At 35.9% G+C, this 21,995-nt stretch overlaps 1 protein-coding gene across 3 annotated transcripts in view; it reads left to right on the top strand.

Moving 5' to 3' along the window:
• Positions 1–21,995, top strand: part of PIK3C2A (phosphatidylinositol-4-phosphate 3-kinase catalytic subunit type 2 alpha) — a 189,521-nt gene that overhangs the window by 153,142 nt on the left and 14,384 nt on the right. For all 3 annotated transcript variants that reach the window (XM_045039035.1, XM_045039036.1, XM_006937126.5), the window contains 10 exons: positions 3,335–3,446; positions 3,829–3,974; positions 5,567–5,755; positions 6,873–6,966; positions 7,473–7,567; positions 7,918–8,098; positions 12,500–12,604; positions 14,200–14,292; positions 15,562–15,691; positions 20,575–20,711. In XM_045039035.1, the coding sequence (XP_044894970.1) occupies positions 3,335–3,446; positions 3,829–3,974; positions 5,567–5,755; positions 6,873–6,966; positions 7,473–7,567; positions 7,918–8,098; positions 12,500–12,604; positions 14,200–14,292; positions 15,562–15,691; positions 20,575–20,711 (1,282 nt within the window). The remainder of the gene's footprint in view (positions 1–3,334; positions 3,447–3,828; positions 3,975–5,566; positions 5,756–6,872; positions 6,967–7,472; positions 7,568–7,917; positions 8,099–12,499; positions 12,605–14,199; positions 14,293–15,561; positions 15,692–20,574; positions 20,712–21,995) is intronic.

The following is a 21,995-nucleotide window of genomic DNA, read 5'->3' as shown; positions in this document are numbered from 1 at the left end:
ATCTCTGTCTTCTGCGTGCTATTTGCCAGTAGTACTCCCTAGTTACCAACCAAAAGTGTCTCATGTCCCCTGGGAGCAAAATCACTCTTGGTTAAAAACCATTAATTTACACACTGATTATCAGTGCTTGCTTAAAACCATTAAGTGATTCCCTTTTCTGGAACTTAATAATGTATAGTTTAGACTGTGCCTGAACTAACTGATTACCTTAACTTCACAGAAAGAGAGATAAACCAAACAGTGCGCCTCTTTACGAATATAATACAAAGTAGTATATAATATTACCTTTAAAGAATTAAGTATTCTTGCCATATAACTAACCTAAATCAGATCAAACCTCTAGATCTAACTACTATTTTATGAAAATATAGGAGATAAGGGGGCATCCTAAATGACACCAGAGGAATACAATCAGTAAAATCCAGGATATAGAAAATTCTTAGAACAAAAGACCTGGTTTCTTCAATAAATGGCAGAGGATAAACAAAAGAATGTATAGTTTAAAAATAAGAGTTAGTAGACTTTTTCTGTAAAGAGGACCAGATAGAAGTAGTTTAGGCTTTGCAGATCATAATACAGTTGACGCTTGAACATTGTGGAGGTTAGCAGTGCCTTCCCCCTCCCCATGAGGTCAAAAACCTGCATGTAACTTTGACTTCCCAAAAACTAAACTAGTAGCCTGCTATTGACCAGAAGTCTTATTGATAACAAATAGTCCATTAACACATAATTTGTATATCAATATATGTTACATAGTGAGTTAAAAGAGAAAAGAAAATAAGGGAGAGAAAATACATTTATAGTACTGTATTAAAAAGAACACTTTTTTTAAGTTTATTTTGAGAGAGAAAGAAAGCTCGAGCAGGGGAGGAGCAGAGGGAGAGAAAGACTCCTAAGCAGGCTCAGTACTGACTGTGAGTCCGATGCAGGGCTCAATCTCACAAACTGAACCGTGAGATCATGACCTGAGCCGAAATCAAGAGTTGGACGCTCAATCAACTGAGCCACCCATGTGTCCAAGTACTGTATTTATTGAAAAAATCCATGTATAAGTGGACCTGCACAGTTCAAGGGTGTTATTCACGTCACAAAAAGCAAAAGCAGCAAGAGACAATATGTTAATGAATGAGTGTGGCTTTGTTCTGATAAAAGTTTATTTACAAAACCAGGTGACAGGCCTGAGTTAGACCCTTAAATTAAAATATACTTAGAAAGACATCAACAGGGGGTGCCTGGGTGGCTCAGTTGGTTAAGCGTCTGACTTTTGGTTTTGGCTCAGGTCATGATATCACAGTTTTGTGGGTTCAAGCCCTGATTCTGCTTTGTGCTGACAGAGGGGAGCCTGCTTGGGATTCTGCTTGGGATTCGCTCTCTCCTCTCCTGCCCCTCCCCCGTTCACACTGTCTGTCTCTCAGAAATAAACATAAAAAAAATTTTTTTTAAAGACATCAGTGAAATGCAAGTGTTGTATCTTGTTTGGATCCTTATTCAAACCACCAACTGTAAAAAAATAGCTTGTGAGACAATCAGGGAAATTTGAATACTGACTAGATAGCAATGATTTTAAGTAATTATTGTTAATTATTTTAGGGGTGATAATGGTGTTTACTTATTTTAAAATAAAAGTGTTTATTGTTTAGAGATATATAAAAGTATTTACAGATGAAATAATAGGATCAGAATTTGCCTTAAAATAATCTAGTTAAGGGTGAGGGGTAGATCTGAAGAATATAAAATGTAATGTGTCAGAGATTTAAAGGGTTTTAATCTATAAGAGAAAACTGGAGTCTAGTTTTGGAAAGGAGACTTGCTGTTTGGATAAAATGAATAACGTTTGAAGTTTATTTTATATTTCTACTTTAACATATCTCATGTTATGTTTCAGAAATTTCTTCTATGTAAACATATATTATTGTCTTGTTGGTAACTGTTTTTAATTTAAGTGGGCCGTAAAGTCGTGGAACACCTGAGTGGCTCAGTCAGTTAAGTTGAGTGTCTGACTCTTGATTTTGGCTCAGGTCATGATCCCAGGGTTGTGGGATTGAGCCCTGTGTCGGGCTCTACACAGAGCATGGAGCCTGCTTGGGAATTCTCTCTTTTTCTCTCTCTCTGCCCCTCCCCTGCTCACATAGGAGCTTTTTCTCTATCTCTCAAAAAGTAGGCCATAAATTGTAGTCTAGAGCAAGTGTCAGCATATTGCAGCACACTGCCTGTTTTTTGTAAATATAGTTTTGTTAAAACACAGCACACATTTATTTATGTATTGTTCAGGGCTACTTTTGCACTGTAGCAGCAGAGTTGAGTCTCTGCAACAGATTGACCCAAAAGGCCCCAAATATTTGCCATCTGGCCCCTGGCACAGATACAACTTCTCATCTAAAACATTTAGTGGCTTTGCTATGAGGTAGGTATTGGTTTTCTTGCCATGTATTTTTGTTTGTTTGTTTGTTTGTTTTTTGTTTTATTTTAGAAAGCTCAAAGTGGGGAGGAGGGATAGAGGGAAGGAGAGGGAGAAAGAGAGAGGATCCTAAGCAGGCTCCGTGCTCAGCACAGAGCCCGATGCAGGGATTGTGACCTGAGCCAAAATCAAGATTCAGATGCTCAACAGACTGAACCACCCAGGTGCCCTCCCTCTTTTTAAAAAGCTTATTTATTTATTTATTTATTTATTCATTCATTCATTCATTCATTCATTCATTTATTTTCAGAGAGAGAGAGACAGAGACAGAGACAGAGACAGAGACAGAGACAGAGACAGCGTGAATGGGGGAGGGGCAGAGAGAAGGATACAGAAAATCCCAAGTAGGCTCTGCACTGTCAGCATGGAGCCCCATATGGGGCTTGAAACCATGAGTTCATGACCTGAGCTGAACATCCTCCCCCAGCCCCCACCCCTGCTTTTTATTGGCATGTGGTTTTGTTCTTATGGAAAAAGTCAGGGAGCCGTTCTGTAATCCAAACTGGTATCTTGAGATGTATTCCATTGTAGATGATCTTCAAAGACTATCCTTCACCTTTCTGTTTATAAAAGCTGTTTTGGGGGCAGATGACTTTGAGTCTACCATTTTGTGTTCTATCCATAAACCCATTCATCCCAAGATACATTCTTTCTTTCTCCTCTCCCTTTGTTCCACCCCCCACGCAGTACATTTACCTACCTACAGTATTCATACACTGTGGAGAGTGATTCTGATATGTTCTTAAAGATGATACTCTTTTTATCAAATGTATGCTTGGTGTTTAGATACCAGCATTTAAAATTCATTACCATGTGATGTGAGTTTTGAAGTTTTTAAATGAAAACTACGGTATTCTTCTGTTTATATTCATGAAGGTTTTTAACATGTGGAACTAAGCTTCTGTATCTTTGGACTTCGTCACATACAAATCCTATTCCTGGAACAATACCCAAAAAAGGGTATGTGATGGAAAGAATAGTGTTACAGGTAATGGTACTTCTTGATACATGGAGAGATTTAAATTTAAATTTCTTATTAAGATGTATATGTGTACCATTATTTGGATTGTTACTAAAGTAGCATAATTGATCTTGTTTGATCTTATGGCTTATCTTCTATTTAAATGTTAATAAACCATTTCCTATTTCTGAGAAACAGTAAAAAGTGTACCCATCCCAAGCAATATATGTGCTTTTGAGAATTACCAACGATGGCAATCACTTTCAACAAAAGGACAGAAGCATTAATTCAATATTCAATGTAATAATCACCCTGGTGGCTAAGAAAAATCAGTTTTTTCAAAGACAAGTTAATGTGGGAGATATGTGGATTATTTAGCTTCAATCTCAACTTCTGTTAAATTTTTAAGGTTGATTTTCCTTCTCCTACATTTGATGTCATTTATACTACTCCTCAAGTTGACAGAAGCCTTATACAGCAACACAACTTAGAAACATTGGAGAATGATACAAAAGGGAAACTTTCTGATATTCTTCATAGAGACTCATCACTTGGGTATGCTCGTTTGATTTTTGTTTTGCCTGGGTATTTCTTATAGTAAATTTCAAATTAATATTTTATTAAATGCCCTGATTTATTTCATGATTTAGCAATGTTCTTGGTATGGGAAGTTTTTTGTTTAATTACATATAAAGACTGTATGACTACATAAGACTTTAGAAATGTGTTCAAGTCAAATTTACACATGATCAAAAGGCAAACAACATTGAGAACTAAATTTACCATAAATATCAGTAGATTAATTTTTAAATATATAAAGAACCCTAAAAAATATATATGAAGAACCTTTTCAATAGAAAACCAATAACTTAGTAGTAGACAAAGAATATGAGTAGATAATTTTTTGGAAAAGAAATAACAATGCCTTTTAAATATCTAAAAAGATGTTTTACCTCTCAGTAATGAAGGAAATGAAAATTAATACAAGATAACATTTTATACACATCACTTGGTTGAAAAATGTCTCACTATATAAGCGTTAGTGAGGTTATCAAAAAACGGGAATTATACTGTTGGCTAAAGGGCTTTTGGAGAGCACTGTGGCAAAATCTATAAAAGGTTACAATGTATGTAGTTTGTAACCTATCAGCTACGCTTCCAGTTAATTATATACCTTAGAGAACATTTTTATGTTTGCGTATGGACTCAAGAATATTCATTGCAGTATTTGTTTGGATTATTGTGAGAGTGACAGGGAATGTCCATCAATAGAGGTTTAATTATGGTATATTTATCCAATAGAGTACTGTGTAACTATTAAGAATGAACTTATAGTTATATGTAATAATATGTAAGATATGTTAAATGAAGAAAGCAAGGAGCAGAGTAGTGTATATCGTGTGTTACCACTTACATAAAGAAAAAAAAAGCATATATACCTCTGTATATGCTTCTATACAAATAGACTATCCCTGGAAGGATGTGCACGGTTATTAGTTGCCACTGGAGGAGAGCTGGAAGGAGAGACTTAACTGTGTACCTTTTTGCAATATTTGAATTTTTTTTAGTACTCCACACGAAATGAATACATCAGTAAATGTATACACAAAAGTAGATGGATGGGTGGTAAAGTAGTGAAATATTTTGTCACATAAACATTTGTTTTTAAGACTAAGTCTCCAAAACAAGTACTTCTTATTTTTAATATTCCTCATTTGAACTGAATAATCATCTTCTAAAATCATCTTCTAAAATAGCATTTTTTTTGCATGACATTTGATTTTAGTTGTATAAAATGGATGAAATCCTTGCTTTCTCTTAGCATGGGTTCTGCTTATTCAATTCTGATTTCTAGTCGTTGGCATCTGGTTAGAGCCCAATAATATTTTTATTGTACTGAATTATCCTTCATTCTCATAACTAAGACTCTTTTATCAAGGCACAATGATTTCTTTCTATCCCCCAAATTAGGGTAAATTAGTGGTGTTTGCTGTACATTGCATTTTTCTATTCCAAGTTAGTATTAATGATTCTACCAAGAAGTAGCTGTCCTAAAATGGATAAATTTCTCCTTTGTATTTTTAATCATTGAAATTATAGCCATCATTATGATATTGAGAAGTAATTTAATTCTATTATATATGCAGACTTTCTAAAGAAGATAAAGCCTTTTTGTGGGAGAAACGTTATTATTGCCTCAAACACCCAAATTGTCTTCCTAAAGTACTAGCCAGTGCCCCAAACTGGAAATGGGTTAATCTTGCCAAAACTTACTCACTGCTTCAGCAGTGGCCTCCATTGAACCCACTGACTGCATTGGAACTACTTGATTCAAAGTAAGTTAACCATGACTGAATGTACTTGTTCTATTCTGTTGTTGTCAGTTTTTCCAGTAAGGTGTATTAAGTTGTAGGACATGAAAGCAATTCAATATAAATGTGTAAATGTATATTTTTGCAAACATATTTTCTGTGTTGAGGTTCTTAAAAAGAGATGTCACGGGGTGCTTGGTTGGCTCAGTTGGTAGAACATGGGACCCTTGATCTCAGAGGTCGTGAGTTTGAGCCCCATATTGGGTGTAGAGTTTACTTTAAAAAAATAAAAAAGATGTTATCATTTAAAACTAATCTAGGGGCGCCTGGGTGGCGCAGTCGGTTGAGCGTCCGACTTCAGCCAGGTCACGATCTCGCGGTCCGTGAGTTCGAGGCCCGCGTCGGGCTCTGGGCTGATGGCTCGGAGCCCGGAGCCTGTTTCCCATTCTGTGTCTCCCTCTCTCTCTGCCCCTCCCCCGTTCATGCTCTGTCTCTCTCTGTCCCAAAAATAAATAAATGTTGAAAAAAAATAAAATAAAATAAAACTAATCTAAAGAGAGAGTTGTAAATTTTTGTTAAATTTTTTTTTCAACGTTTTTTATTTATTTTTGGGACAGAGAGAGACAGAGCATGAACGGGGGAGGGGCAGAGAGAGAGGGAGACACAGAATGGGGAACAGGCTCCGGGCTCCGAGCCATCAGCCCAGAGCCCGACGCGGGCCTCGAACTCACGGACCGCGAGATCGTGACCTGGCTGAAGTCGGACGCTCAACCGACTGCGCCACCCAGGCGCCCCGAGAGTTGTAAATTTTTAATAATCTGTTATATTTTTTATGATGTGGGTCAAAATTTTCATAAGGGTAAGGTTTGTGAACAGTCCTGAATTTGAATTTTTACAGTACAGTAAGATTTTCTTCCTAAAATAAAAAAGAAGAAACACATTGTTTTTTGGGTTTTTTTGGGTGCAAAAAAGATGGTTTTATTACAGCACGTGTACAGAATCTATGAACAGAAAAGGCTGCTGAAACACATTGCTTTTGAATAAAGAGCTATTTGAATATTCTTTGTCAGGTATAGATTAAGATTGTGTTTCAGGAAATATAGATTTTCATCAAATCTTGATTTTTGTGGTATTTGTCTAGATTTGCTGATCAGGAAGTGAGGTCCGTAGCTGTGACCTGGATTGAGGCCATAAGTGATGATGAGCTTACTGATCTTCTCCCACAGTTTGTGCAGGTGAGTTTTTTGTTTGTTTGTTTGTTTTTTTATTAGGTTGCCTGCCCACCTTACTCCACCCATTTTTTTATGAGTAGGAAACTTGCTAAAGCATCCCCCTTCTGTTTTGATTAAAAGTACTTTTGTGGGAAGGTTGAAGTACATTACATTTGGGTATAGTATGAATTTTTTTCCCACTGTTGTTAGCTGCCCCACTTGAATATTATATGTACCTGGATTTTTAATTCTCAGATTTTTAGATTCTCAAACAAACCAGGCTTGAGCTTTTCTTTAATTTTTCTTTCCTAGCCATTTAAATATAGGTAATGAATTATTGTTCCCAAATCTACACTTTTCTGCTTGATTTCATTAATTTAGCCTAAGTTAATTCACTTTTTCATTTTCCAGTGTTACCTTAAATCAACAAGACTAATACTTGCTTTTTATAGTTTCTCCTTTGATAATTTTATCCTGATAATGGAGTATGGGTTTGACAACTAGTAATTCTTACTTTCTTTCATGCATAGGCTTTGAAATACGAAATTTACTTGAACAGTTCATTAGTGCGCTTCCTTCTGTCCAGGGCATTGGGAAATATACAGATAGCACACAATTTATATTGGTAAGATTTAAAATTTTTTAAGTAATTTATTTCCATTCTTAGTATTTGTAAAGATGATATACTTTGAAAGTCTAAATGGTATGCTCAGACTACTTATTGTCCATACCAGATGTTTTATTGAAGGCATTACAAAGCTAAATTTTATGTCCTTAGAAATAAAACCAAAAATAACAAGACTCTTTATTGCAAAGATATTTGGCATGTTAGAACTCCATAATAATGAATACGTTTTTACTTGTTTATATAGTTTAAAACAAATTCTCGATACCAAAAAATGAACCTAAGTTGATTTTTCAGAAGCACTTATCCAGTTTTCAGAAGTGGCTGACATAAATATTTTGCTGTATTAGGCTCCTCAAGGATGCCCTGCATGATGCACAGTTTGGTGCCCGATATGAACATGTTTTGGGTGCTCTCCTCTCAATAGGAGGAAAAAGACTCAGAGAAGAACTTTTGAAGCAGACAAAACTTGTACAGCTTTTAGGAGGAGTAGCAGAAAAAGTAAGGCAGGCTAGTGGATCAGCCAGACAGGTATGTACCCATAAGTGGGAATATAAATATTTCGATGTTAAAGGATCTTTACACTGCTGATGAATTGTTACTCTTTATCAGTAGACATCCAGTAGAATCTAATTACACCTATGCTGTTTTGAACAGATAATTCAAAGGTTGTTTAAAACCACAGGGAAAGATTTTTGCAGTCTAACTCAGAAAATCAATGATTTTTAAAAATTTATTATTTTTTTTAGTTAAATTTTAGTTAGTAACATATAGTGCAATATTTATTTCAGGAGTAGAATTCAGTAATTCATCACTTTGATACAATACCCAGTGCTTATCACAACAAGTGCCCTCCTTGGTACACAATCACCTACCTAGCCAATCTCCCTCCTCCATCAACCCTCAGTTTGTTCTCTGTCATTAAGAGTCTCTTGTGGTTTGTTTCCCTCTCTTCCCTGCACTGCCCTTCCCATATGATCATCTGTTTTGTTTCTTAAAATCCACATATGAGTGAAATCATATGGTATTTTTCTTTCTCTGATTGACTTAATTTGCTTAGCATTATACATTCTAGCTCCATCCATGTCATTGCTGTTGGGAATGCAATCTGCTGCAGCCACTCTGGAGATGAGTATGGAGGTTCCTCAAAAAACTAAAAATGGAACTACCCTATAATCTAGCAATTGCACTATTATGTATTTACCTAGAGGATACCAAAATACAGATTCAAAGGGGTACATGCACCCCAATGTTTATAGCAGCATTATCAACAATAGCCAAACTATGGAGAGAGCCTAAATGTTCATTGACTGATGAATGGATAAAGAAGATGTGGTATATATATTTACCATAGAATATTACTCAGCCCCCCAAAAAGAAGAAAAATCAGGGGCACCTGGGCGGCTCAGTCAGTTAAGAGTCTGACTCTTCATTTTGGCTCAGGTCATGATCTCTAGTAGTTTGTGAGATTGAGCCCCCTGCCGGGCTCTGTGATGTCAGCATGGAGCCTGCTTGGGATTCTCTCCCTCTCTCTCTGCCCCTTTCCCCCTTGCTTTCTCTCCGTCTCTCTCTATCTCAAAAGTAAACAAACATTAAAAAAAGTAATGCAAGTATGAGTTGATGCTGATGTTTAAAAAATCCAAATAATAAAGAAGCTCATAGAATAAAAAATTTTTAATTAAAATTTTAAATTAATTTAAAAATTAAAAAATTTCCAGTTTCATTTTCTGTTAGGTATCTATTATTCATAGTTTGCTTTATGTGCCTCCTGGTCTTTTATATGACTTTACACATATATACATACAAGTACATGTATAAATGTTTGAAGTTTTTTTGTTTTTTAAAAAAATTTTTTATAGAAACACACGTACTGTTATTGAGGTAAAATTCACATAACACTCATCACTTTAAATCATTAGGTTTTAGTACATTCACAGTGTTATACAACCACCACCACTAATTCCAGAACATTTTCATCATACCAGAAAGAAAGCCTATACCCACTAACCTCTCAGTTCTCATTCCCTCCTCCTCCCAAGCCCTGGTAAGCATTAATCTGCTTTCTATCTCTATGGATTTACCTATTCTGGACATTTCATTTAAGTGGAATTACACAATATATGGACTTTGTGTCCAGTTTCTTTCAATTTGCCTATTTTTTTCTTTTTCACTCCCCCCAATTTTTAAAATGTCTATTTATTATTGAGAGAGACAGAGTGTGAGTAAGGGAGGGGCAGAGAGAGCAGGCTCCAGGCTCTGCGCTGCCAGCATAGAGCCCAACATGGGGCTTGATCAATGATATCATAACCTGAACTGAAACCAAGAGTCGGAAGCTTAACCAACTGAGCCACCCAGCCGCCACTACCTAATATTTTCAAGGTTTCATATATTCTAGCATATATGAGTACTTCGCTCCTTTTTATAGCTAAATAATGTTCCATTGTGTGAATAATACCACATTTTGTTTATCCATTCATCAGTTGATGGACATTTGGCTTGTTTCCACTATTTGGCTATCATGAATAATGCTGCTATGAATGCTTGTGTATGTTTTTATTTGAACACCTCTTTTCAGTTTACCTAGGAGTGGAATTGCTGAGTCATAAAGCAATTCTGTGTTTAACTTTGTGAGGAACCAACAAACTTTTATATGAAGCAGCTTCATCATTTTATATTCCTACTAGCATTGTATGAGGATTCCAAGTTCTCCACATCTTCACCGTTTGTTATTTTCTGCCTTTTTAAAAAAATTATAGTCATCTTAGTGGGTGTGAAGTAGTATCACATTGTGGTTTGACTTGCATTTCCCTGATTAATGATTTTGAGCACATTTTTATGTGTTTGTTTGCCATTTCTGTATCTTCTTGGGAGAAATTTCTGCCCAAAGAGTTTTGTGTGTATATATGTATTTATTTACTTAGAGTGTACATGAGAGTGGGGGAGGGGCAGAGAGAGAGGGAGAGAGCGAATCCCAAGCAGGCTTTATGCTGTCAGTGCAGAGCCTGACATGAGGCTTGATCTCATGAACCTGGAGCCATGAAATCAGCTCATGATGTGAGCTGAAATCAAGAGCCGGTTGCTTAACTGACTGAGCCACCCAGGCACCCCTCCCCCCTTTTAATTAATTGGTTTGTCTTTTTGTTTTTGAGTTGTTCCTTAAACATTTGGGATATTAGACCCTTATTGGAGATACTGTTTGTAAATATTTTCTCCTGTTCCTTGAATTATCTCTTTATTTCCTTGATGGTGTCTTTTGCACAAAAGTTAATAATTTTATGAAGTTTATTTTTGTTGCTTGTGCATTTGATATCTAAGAATTTGTTACCAAATCTAAGGTCACAAAGATACACACCTATGTTTTCTTCTAAGAGTTTTATAGTTTTGCTCATATGTAAATCTTTGATCCATTTTGAGTATTTTTTAATATGCTTTGAGATAACTCATTCTTTTACATGTGGTTATCCAGTTTTCCCAGCACTGCTTGTTTGGGCTTTTTTTCCCCCCAGTCTTTCGTATAGTTTTATTTTCTCCCTTCAACCATAATAATATATTATCTTCACTGGAGGGTTTGTAAACACAGGCTTATTCAGCCCATTTACAGGCAAGGCAAATGCTACGTGTTACAATGTTCCCACCATGGAACCTCTGGTCATCCAACCCAAGTCACCCCCTTGCCTGTCTTTATCTTCACTATACTCTGTGACTACTTCATTGAGTCTCATTCCAGACTTTAAGTTTTCCATGGTTTCCATGATTTTCCCATGTTTTTCACACAGAATGTGTCTGACCTTTACTGAGTTGCCACCATCTTTGGGACCCTGAGACTTCTTGTCAGAACTGTCACTCCCAGAGGCTGCTCCCCACTTTCCCCACTTTCCCCACTTTCCCCACTTTCCCCACTTTCCCCACTTTCCCCACTTTCCCCCCTTTCCTCCCTTTCCTGGAACTGCTTTTTCCCTTGGGCAGCATCTTCGAAACTTCCCAGCATCATTTGTTGAAGAGACCATTCTCTCCCACGAATGATCTCAGCATTCTTGTTGAAAATCAGTTGACTGTAGACATACAGGTTTATTTCTGGACTCTGAATTATATTCCATTGATCTATGAGATTATCCGTATGCCATACTGTATTAACTACTCTAGCTTTGTAGTAAGTTTTGAAATTAGGAAATAGGAAATATGAGTCCTCCAACTTTGTTCTTTTCCAAGGGTGTTTGTTTGTTTGTTTGTTTGGGGGGGGGGGGGGGATGCTATTCAGAAGTCCCTTACAATTCTGTGTGAGTTTTAGTACCGTCTTGTACATTTCTGCAAAAAGGAAGTTGGAATTTTGATAAGAATTGTGTTGAGTCTATAGATTAATTTGGAAAACACTGCAGTCTTAATATTGTCTTCCACTTCATGAACACAAGATGTCTTTTTGTTCATTTAGATCTTTAATTTCTTTGGGTAATTTTACTTTTTTTTGGTTTTTGTTTTTTTGTTTTTTGTTTTTTTTTTTTACTTGGAGAATTTGTGTCAAGACATATAGTTACACTTCATGTTTTTTTATGGGTACATAATAAATTAATTCTTTGGGAATTTCTTTTTGACCATTTGACAGTTGGACATTTTAAAAATTGAGTGGGTCCAGGATACATCATAATATTTTTGTCTTAAAAATAGATCTTCATTTTTTTTTTAATTTTTTTTTAATGTTTATTTATTTTTGAGACAGAGAGCATGAATGGGAGAGGGGCAGAGAGAGAGGGAGACACAGAATCGGAAGCAGGCTCCAGGCTCTGAGCCATCAGCCCAGAGCCTGACGCGGGGCTCGAACTCACGGACCGTGAGATTGTGACCTGGCTGAAGTCAGACGCTCAACCGACTGAACCACCCAGGCGCCCCTGATCTTCATTTTCTTTATGTACTTATAGTATCATTCTCTTTTCCTAGGTTGTCCTCCAAAGGAGTATGGAACGAGTACAGTCCTTTTTCCTAAGAAATAAATGCCGTCTTCCTCTCAAACCAAGTCTTGTTGCAAAAGAATTAAATATTAAGGTGACACATAAAATGCTTATAAGTTTATATTGTATTTCAAAATAATTTGTAGGAAGAAAGCAGATGGGCAGATATGCTTAAAGCAAATGAGGATAAAACCTTCATAGGTTGGTTATATAGGTATTTATGGATGTCTGTTTATAAGATCCACCTTTATATCAGTAATGTTTACTTAATCACCATTCCTAAAAGAAAAAAAACAATATAAGATTATTTACTCTCTCAAAATTTTTAAAAAATTTTCTTAACATTTATCCATTTTTGAGAGAGACAGAGCATGAGCTGGGGAGGGGCAGAGAGAGAGGGAATCTGAAGCAGGTTCCAGGCTCTGAGCTGTCAGCACAGAGCCTGACATGGGGCTCTAACTCAAGAACCACAAAATCATGACCTGAGCCGAAGTCAGGTGTTCAACCGACTAAATCACCCAGGCACCCCCATCTCAAATTATTCTTTACTATGGTACCTTGGAAGCATATGTTGTCATTCAGTCACAAATAGGCATTTTCTTTTCCTCCCATGTGAATGGTCAGTTAGACTCTTCCCAGGTTTATAAAACTTTTTAGAGCCATCAAAAAGTAGTTGAGTAATCATCAGAATTGAGCAAAAGCAGCAAATTCAGCAAAGGCAACCAATTAATGTCTGTGGTTTTGAAAGGCTAGGGTTTAAGTATCCATAAAGGAGTCTTGGATTTGATTTCTTAAGTTGATACATGGCTACTCTTTACTGAAATTTAACCATGGGTGCCTGAGTCGTATGTCATTGACGAGGGTCATGTTAGGGATGGGTCACATTTTCTCCTTGGGTTTTGTTTGTTGTTTCCCTTAATTGGTCTGTCTGTTTTTTGTTTTTTGTTTTTTTTTAATGTATGTTTATTTTTGAGAGAGAGAGAGACAGAGACAGAGCACAAGCTGGGGAAGGGCAGAGACAGAGGAAGACAGAGCATTAGAAGACAGAGCACCTTAGAAGCTCTGTGCTCTCAGCACAGAGCCTGATGTGGGGCTCAAACTCATGAACTGTGAGATCATGACCTGAGCCAAAGTCAGACACTTAACTGACTGAGCCACACAGGTGCCCCTACTTGGTCTGTCTTAAATTAGTTTTTTTAACCAGTTTGATTTTAAAATAAGGTTTGCTCTTTGCTAATGAAATTTTAAAATTTAGTGTCACTATTTGATTGCATGGCTAATTATTAATTATAAGAGCACCATAAAAGGAGAAGTAGAGGTCTCATTCTAGATCATACTGATTGAGGAAAGGTAAGAGTATACAAAATTTTATGCTCTGTTGAGGAATTATGACACTTCTAAAGGTCAAAATTTTAACAATTTTTGTCTCAAGCTTTCAAGGTTTTGCTTCTCTGTTTAGAGAGTAGTAGGTAATATTTTACTTATATATGCTATGTTTAAGTCAGTTTCAAAAAGTTTTTTTTAAATACCTCTTGTCTGCTAGGTGATCTAAAAAGCAGTTCACATGTGTTATTTCATTTGCCTTAATTCAGAGGAACAAGTGAAGGGAGAAATGCGTAGGACAAAAACCTTAAACCCATTTTTATTCCAGTGTTATCTTTCTAATGCTTAAACGTGTTGTATTTGTAGTCCTGTTCCTTCTTCAGTTCTAATGCTGTGCCCCTAAAAGTGACAATGGTGAATGCTGATCCAATGGGGGAAGAAATTAATGTCATGTTTAAGGTGAGCAAATGAGGTTACTTTGTTTTAAAATGATAATTTAAAAATTCTTTTCTCAAATTCCTTTTCCAAATTGCAAAGTAATTTTATTTAATATTTAATTAAATTGAATAATTAAGTGAACAAATATTGCTGACATAAATTGTTTCCAGACAGATTTGGGAACAAATGCAACTCTGGGCTAGAGCTGCTACCTAGGCCCTGCTGGTTGAACACATCATAACAGCATGCAGTGCCTTTCACACAGACTGTCATGTGAGTGGCACCCCTGGGAGTTGTGCTGTGTGAAAGTGCACAACTGTGAGCAATGGCACTGGTTTTTGGAAACACATAACTTACCTGTGAGAAGCAGCAGGAGTGGAGCACTACCGAGTAACCTATTACCAAAGTTCTGCGTCTTGTGATAATAATTCGTATATTTTGAAGAAAGAATGGAGAGTTTTCATTAATTCATTGAGTTAATGGAGGTTCATAAAGATAGCTTTTCTTGAACTATCTTTGATAAAAATATAAACATATTTATATAAATATATATATAAATGTAAATGCAAAATATATATTTTTCTCCTAACTTACATCTGGTTTGGGTTATATTTTACTCATGTATTTGCTTTTTTCTAAAACAGTACCATCTATTTGAATACAGAAATTTTATATATTAAGTTTTAGTATTAGTTAAGGCAAATCTCCTTTTTTTCATAACTAGTTTAAAAAATATATTCATCATTATGTGTCTTAAAGTTTTTTTATCCAATTTTAAAAAGAAAATGAAAACTTGATGTGATTCCAGTTAGAATTTATTTTGCAGGGTTAACTTTTTTTTTAAGTAAACTTTTAGTTTGAGATAATTGTAGATTCATAGCCTGTTGTAAGAAATTATACAGAGATCCTGGGTACCTTTACCCAGTTTCTCTCAATATAACACTTTGCAAAGCTATCATATAATATCACAATCAGGATATTGGCATTGATACAGTCTAAATATGGAATGTTTTGGTTATGACAAAGACCCTCCATTTTGGCCTTTTAAAAAATTGAATATGATTCACATACCATAAAATCTAATCCTCTAAAGTGTATAGTTCAGGAAATTGAGACATGAAGAGGTTAAGTAACTTCTTCTGGAATGCTGCAGAAAAATAAAAAGGCAGTTCTGTTCATCTCATTCTTCACTCTTTCTATTATTTCTCCCTCCCCCTGCCTTTAATAGTATGTAACATAGTTAAGACTTTTGGAAAGGTACAGGTTTCATTTTGTTTCTTTGATTCCAAGGTTGGTGAAGATCTTCGGCAAGATATGTTAGCTTTACAAATGATAAAGATTATGGACAAGATCTGGCTTAAAGAAGGACTAGATCTGAGGATGGTAATTTTCAAATGCCTCTCAACTGGCAGAGATCGAGGTAAGTCTGTTAGTTCTGTCTTGGTGTCTTATTATTTCTTTTCAGTGAACTTAGCTCATCGTGTACCTGCCCTGAGGGAGTCCTGATGCTGAACACTATGATCTCAGTTGTTTCTTACTTTAATTTCGTGTTACTTTATTGATTTATTTGTTCACAAATAAGTCATTGAGTAGCCCCGATGAATGCTTTGCAGTAACCAGAGGTGTCTGTTGATTGATTGAATGAAAACTGTATGGTCTTCAGCTTTTGATTTAAAATTAAGGCCATGTCTAAGTTAAACCAACTTTGGTTTCATTTCTGCAAAATAAAATAATGGTTTCAAAATTTTTTTCTACTTAAGGGCAGACTTCGTCTTCTTATTTAAGTTCATTTCCTTACCACACATGTTTAGTGTGAATAGTAAAAGTACTACACCCAGAAATAATTGTGATAATTAAAGAGATAATCAATATAAAACACCCCAGTATGTGAAACATATTAGGTACTCAATAAATTGTAACTATTATCATTATTCTTATTCAACAAATGTTTGTTGCTAATCTATCTACAAAATGCTAATAACATGGAGTGCTTATATTTAGAAGGAAGCAATTAAAGACCTATAATTTGAAAAAGGGGCCCCTAGGTGGCTCAGTCAGTTAGGTGTCCAACTTTGGCTCACGTCATGATCTTGCAGTTCGAGCACTGTGTCAGGCTCTGTGCTGACAGCTCAGAGCCTGGAGCCTGCTTCGGATTCTGTGTCTCCCTCTTTCTCTGCCCCTACTTGTGCTCTCTCTCTCGCTCTCTCTCTCAAAAATAGATAAACATTAAAAAAAAAATTAAAAAAATAAAGTAATTCGAAGATACTTTAATAAACTAAAAGCTCTAAAAAAAATTACAAAGTCAGTACCATGGGGTTTTAAAGTAGGGAAAGATCATTTATAGTTGGTGGAAATGAGAAATGCTTCTCAGAATCTAATCATAGACACTAGAAAGTCACCTGAAAAATTATTTAATCATCCTTCTAATATTTGCCATTCATTTTATGCTTAAATGCCTATACTTAAGGAAATTTAACTGCATTTCAAGTTGGTCTGCCCTATCCTGGATAGTTCTGATGACTATAGAAGTTTTCTTGTATTCTGGTGAATGGGAACTGACTCCTAGTGTCTTCTACCCATCAGTTCCAGTTCTGTTTTAGACTATCATGTAATTAAGTCAAATCCTTCTTTATGATGAAAGTATTGTGGCCTCAGATCCTGAGTTTCAAATTCTTTAGCCATTAGATTACCTTATTATTTGATTGTTTTCATTGTAAAGGGTTTAAGTGATCCAGTCTCTGAGAATGGCACCTGGACTTGGTAGAATGCAAAGTGGGCAAAGTCTTGCACATGTGGAACTTAACAAGTAAAACCATCATACTAACTCTTGCTAAATCATGCCTTGGCCGTTCTATACTTGTACATTTTGTATCTTCAACCCAAGTGTAGGACCTTATCTATTAACTTTCTTGTTATATTTGATCCATTACTTTTCAGCCTCTTGGATTCTTTTTAAAATCTGACTTTTGTTATCTGTCATTAAACCTCTTAGTTTGTGTCATGAACTGATTTGAAGAACATACATTCTGTAGCTTCTACCAAGTCATTGAAAAAATGTTTGCTGAGAGAACTAAGGACCAACCCTTGTGGCATGTCACTAGAGATTTCCTTTCAAATGATTGCTAAATCATTTTATTTAGTTACTAAGTATTTTAATTAGTTACTCATCAACTTTATTGTGTTATCAGCCACTCCACATTTCTCCATTTTATCCATCAGGACAGTATGAGAGCCTTATCACTTTCCTTTCTTAGTTTAGGATGTACATACTTTATCTTGTCAAAAAGGAAACCTGGTCAATTAAAGAATTCTTGCTGGTCGTTTTTCATATAAGTCTTGTAAAAGGAAGTTGTTTTATTAAAATTCCTCAACGAGAGCCTACCATTTCATTAGATTGTTTTTTTTTTGTCACCACACTTATTTCATATAGTTGAACTTTTTCTTTCCTCTTACGGAATTCCATGTAACTTTGGAGGCAGATTCCTCATGTTTTTTATGTTGTTTCTAATGGTTGAGTGTTTACTTTGTGTCTTGCCCTGGTCTAAGCTTTTCACTTGTGCTCCCTCACAAGTGTCCTTATTTTTCAAATGAAGAAATCACATCTCCATCCTCTGTGAAGTTTTTAACTAGTATCTCAGTATTTGTAGTAATCTTCACTTCTTCAGACTCAATAGTTGTCTTTAAATACTCACCAGGCATTTACTACATGTTTTGTATCTTCCCCACTGGATTGATAGTAAGTTCCTTTAGGGCAGTGACCGTATCTTACATAGCTGGTATTACTTTATATATTTTATGAACTTTGGTCCACTGTTTTTACACATAGTAATTTGCATCTATGCATATTTGATTATAAAATTAAAAATTTATTCACATATTAAAATTTTGATTAAATGTTGTCATAGAATCAAGGTCCAGGTGCTCATTGAAAAGGGATGTCACTGTGAACTATAAACTAGATGATACAACCAAAACAACATAGAAGATCCAAATGAATTCATTGTGCGTTGTTTGGCCAGGCTACTAGGATTAAAACCTGGCCCTGCATACTTTGTTTTGGGGTGGTCTGAAGGCCTTGGCCAACTTGCTTTCTTCCAGCCCTTTGTCTGAAGCAAGTCTTTGTGTCCATATCGTTATTTTGACACTACTGCATTTCCTTGGTTTTTAAAATACATAAAACAAATTATTTAGTTATAGAAATATTTCATGCACATAGTAAAATATCTGTGTAGCATGTAATAGAATAAATTGAAAAGTAAATCTTAGTTTCTCCCACACCTCCATTTTTAATCCTAGGCATCCTACTTCCAAAATAAAGCCACTTACATAGCCTTCTGGGACTATTTTGTATATATTCTAACATGCATGATATTCTAACATACATAATCTTTCTTTTAAACACAAAAGGACAGTTCTCCATCTGGATTTTGTATTTAATAGCATATTTTTAAGCATAAGTACATAGAGATCTACTTCATTGTATTCCCTTATGTAAATGTCCCATAATTTATTTGTTTCAAAAGCGTATTTGTTTTAAAATTTGTTTTAAAAGTAGAGAAAATATGGGGTGCCTGGGTGGCTCCTCAGGTCATGATCTCACGGTTTGTGGGATTGCTACGTGCGGCCCCACACTGGCAGTGAGGAGCCTGGTTGGGCTTCTCTCTCTACCTCTCGCTGTCTCTTCCCTCCCCTGCTCACATGCTCGTGCACGTTCTCTCTCTCTCAAAATAAACATTTTTTTAAAAAGTAAGGAAAATAAAAAATGATTTGCCTAGCCAGGCATTTACATTTTCAGTTAGGAAGACAAATAACACATACTGGAGATTTACACATTATCACAAGGACAATCTTAATCTGCTCTTCCCTTTGAAAGGGCTTAGTGTACTCTGAAACATTGCATCATTTCCCAAATACATGATCAGAGTAAGCTTTTTTGTGCTGAAATGGGATGGCACATATCTTACAAGTAACTTTATTAACTAGGTCAGAATCCTCTAATTTGTAATTAAAATTGTTATTCTTGGGAGTGTGTAGCACATGGTTGTATAAACTGTAGAGTCTCAAATAGTCAAATTCAGCTGTTAGATTTTGGGTACTTCTGAAAATAAAAAAATTTTGATTGCTCAAATTTTCTAGCATGGGCTTCCAGACTTTATTTATTTGTTTTTTTATTTGTTTATTTAAAATCTACCATTTTTACAATTTTTTAATGTTTAGCTTTTAAAGTTTATTTTGAGAGAAACAAACAGTGCAAGTGGGGGAAGGAAAGAGAGAGAGAATTTTATAGGAGGTAATATAATAATTATCATAATAAAAATAGTTACCATTGGATAGACTTTACTATGTACCAAACATCATGCTAAATATGTCACATAGACTTCTTTAATACTCATTAATAACTCTTTGAAGTAGATACTATTCTTTTTTTTTTAATGTTTTTATTTATTTTTGAGACAGAAACAGAGCATGAGCAGGAGAGGGGCAGAGAGAGAGGGAGACACAGAATCCGAAGCAGGCTCCAGGTTCTGAGCTCTCAGCACAGAGCCCGACACAGGGCTCGAACTCACAAACCACGAGATCATGACCTGAGGCTAACCGACTGAGCCACTCAGGCGCCCCTATTCTTTTTTTTTTAATTATTTATTTATGTTTTAATTTACATCCAAGTTAGTTATCATGTAGTGCAGCAATGATTTCAAAGTAGATTCCTTAATGCCCCTTACCCATTTAGCCTATCCCTGTTCCCTCAACCCCTCCAGCAACCCTCTGTTTGTTCTCTGTATTTAAGAGACTTGATTTTTTTTAATGATAATTCCTAACTGGTATCTCATGTCTAAGATTGAAAGCTATAATTTTTTTTTTTAATGTTTGTTTATTGGGGCACCTGGGTGACTCAGGTGTCTGACTTCAGCTCAGGTCATGATCTCATGGTTCTTGAGTTCAAGCCCCACATTGGGCTGTCTGGTGTCAGCATGGAGCCTGGTTTGGATCCTCTGCCCCTCCCCCACTCATGCTCTCAAAAAATAAACATTAAAAAAAGTACAATAAATGTTTATTTTATTTTTGAGCGTGCATGCGTGAGAGGGAGTAAGAGGGAGAGAGAATCCCAAGCAGGCTCTGTCAGCACAGAGCCCTACTTGGGCCTTGATCTCCACAACCGCAGATCATGACCTGATGAGCCGAAATCAGGAGTCAGTCGTTCAACCGACTGAGCCACCCAGGCACCCTAAAGCACCCTAAAAATTTTTTAAAGGCTTACTCTTGGGAGACATTTTCACATAGATTAATGTTTTGTTGTTAAAGGTATGGTGGAGCTAGTTCCTGCTTCAGATACCCTCAGGAAAATCCAAGTGGAATATGGTGTGACTGGATCCTTTAAAGATAAACCACTTGCAGAGTGGCTGAGGAAATACAATCCTTCTGAAGAGGAATATGAAAAGGTGATTAGCATGTCTCCTTATTCCAGATAACTTTGTCAAAAATGTATTACATAGGTCATAAGTGCTCTCATTTTCCAGCTCTGGTGATTAGACATTTAGTTTAAGTTGTAAAAACAGCCGTCTTTCTCTAATTAAAAAAATATATGTATAAAAACAGTATATTTAATGGCAGGAGTCTGAGTGAAACCAATGCTAAATTACCCTCCAAACATTCCAAACATGCTTTTAGAGGCCAGCAAAACAGAGGTATTTTTATAATGCAGAATGTTATATTTCACAAAGATCTTGGAAAAGTTATGGAAATGAGGAAGAGTGGCTGTATTGTGTGGTAGTTAAGAGCAAGATTATGGGCTAGACTCTCTGAGCTTGACTTAGGTCCCAGGTTCCTCACTAGCTATTGAGCCTTGGGCAAATTATTAACCTCTTTTGTGCCTCAGTGACCTGTGGTATAAAATAGGATATATTATGGTATTATAGTACTTATTATGGCTGTAAAAAATAATAGTACTATAAGGTTATTATGAGAATTAAGTGAGTTTATATGGAAAGCCCTACATTGAGTAAATTCTGTAGTTGATAGTTATTAGAGGTTTTAACTCTCTTAAGAGTTAAAAACTTTTAATGATCCTAAATTGGCCTAAGAAAGACTCAAGAATACTTTTTTTGGGGGGCGCCTGGGTGGCGCAGTCAGTTAAGCGTCCGACTGCAGCCAGGTCACGATCTCGCGGTCCGTGAGTTCGAGCCCCGCGTCAGGCTCTGGGCTGATGGCTCGGAGCCTGGAGCCTGTTTCCGATTCTGTGTCTCCCTCTCTCTCTGCCCCTCCCCCGTTCATGCTCTGTCTCTCTCTGTCCCAAAAATAAATAAAAAACGTTGAAAAAAAAATTTGTTTAAGAATACTTTTTTTTTCCCTTTCTAAAAACACTTTCAATGGCAATATAAGGAGATCTGTTTTAATATCATTTGCCAACCTACTTTGTCATTAATGTATCATATTTAAAGATATGTACAAATGCTGTCTGTTGAGAAATTTTAATTTTGTAGAGGAATTTTGTCCTTTGTTGGTCTTTTAAACTGTTTAAGATCAACCCCTTTTCTTTGTTGTGGTATTGAGGAAGCAGAGCAGCAAAAGCCAATACTTGTTTATAGTAATGTTGGCTCTTTTGTGGTTCCGGGGAAAGTGGTTTGACACAAAATAATTGTCAAGTAAAATACATTGTGTACTTTTTATGCATTTAACTTTTAATATCCTTTACTAAGAATATAACATAGTGGAGTCACATTGCT

The sequence above is a fragment of the Felis catus genome, chromosome D1 (assembly GCF_018350175.1).
Source record: "Felis catus isolate Fca126 chromosome D1, F.catus_Fca126_mat1.0, whole genome shotgun sequence".
NCBI classification, from domain to species: Eukaryota; Metazoa; Chordata; class Mammalia; order Carnivora; family Felidae; genus Felis; species Felis catus.
The sequence above is the reverse complement of the archived record's forward strand: the minus strand, read 5'-3'. Positions and strand labels throughout refer to the sequence as shown.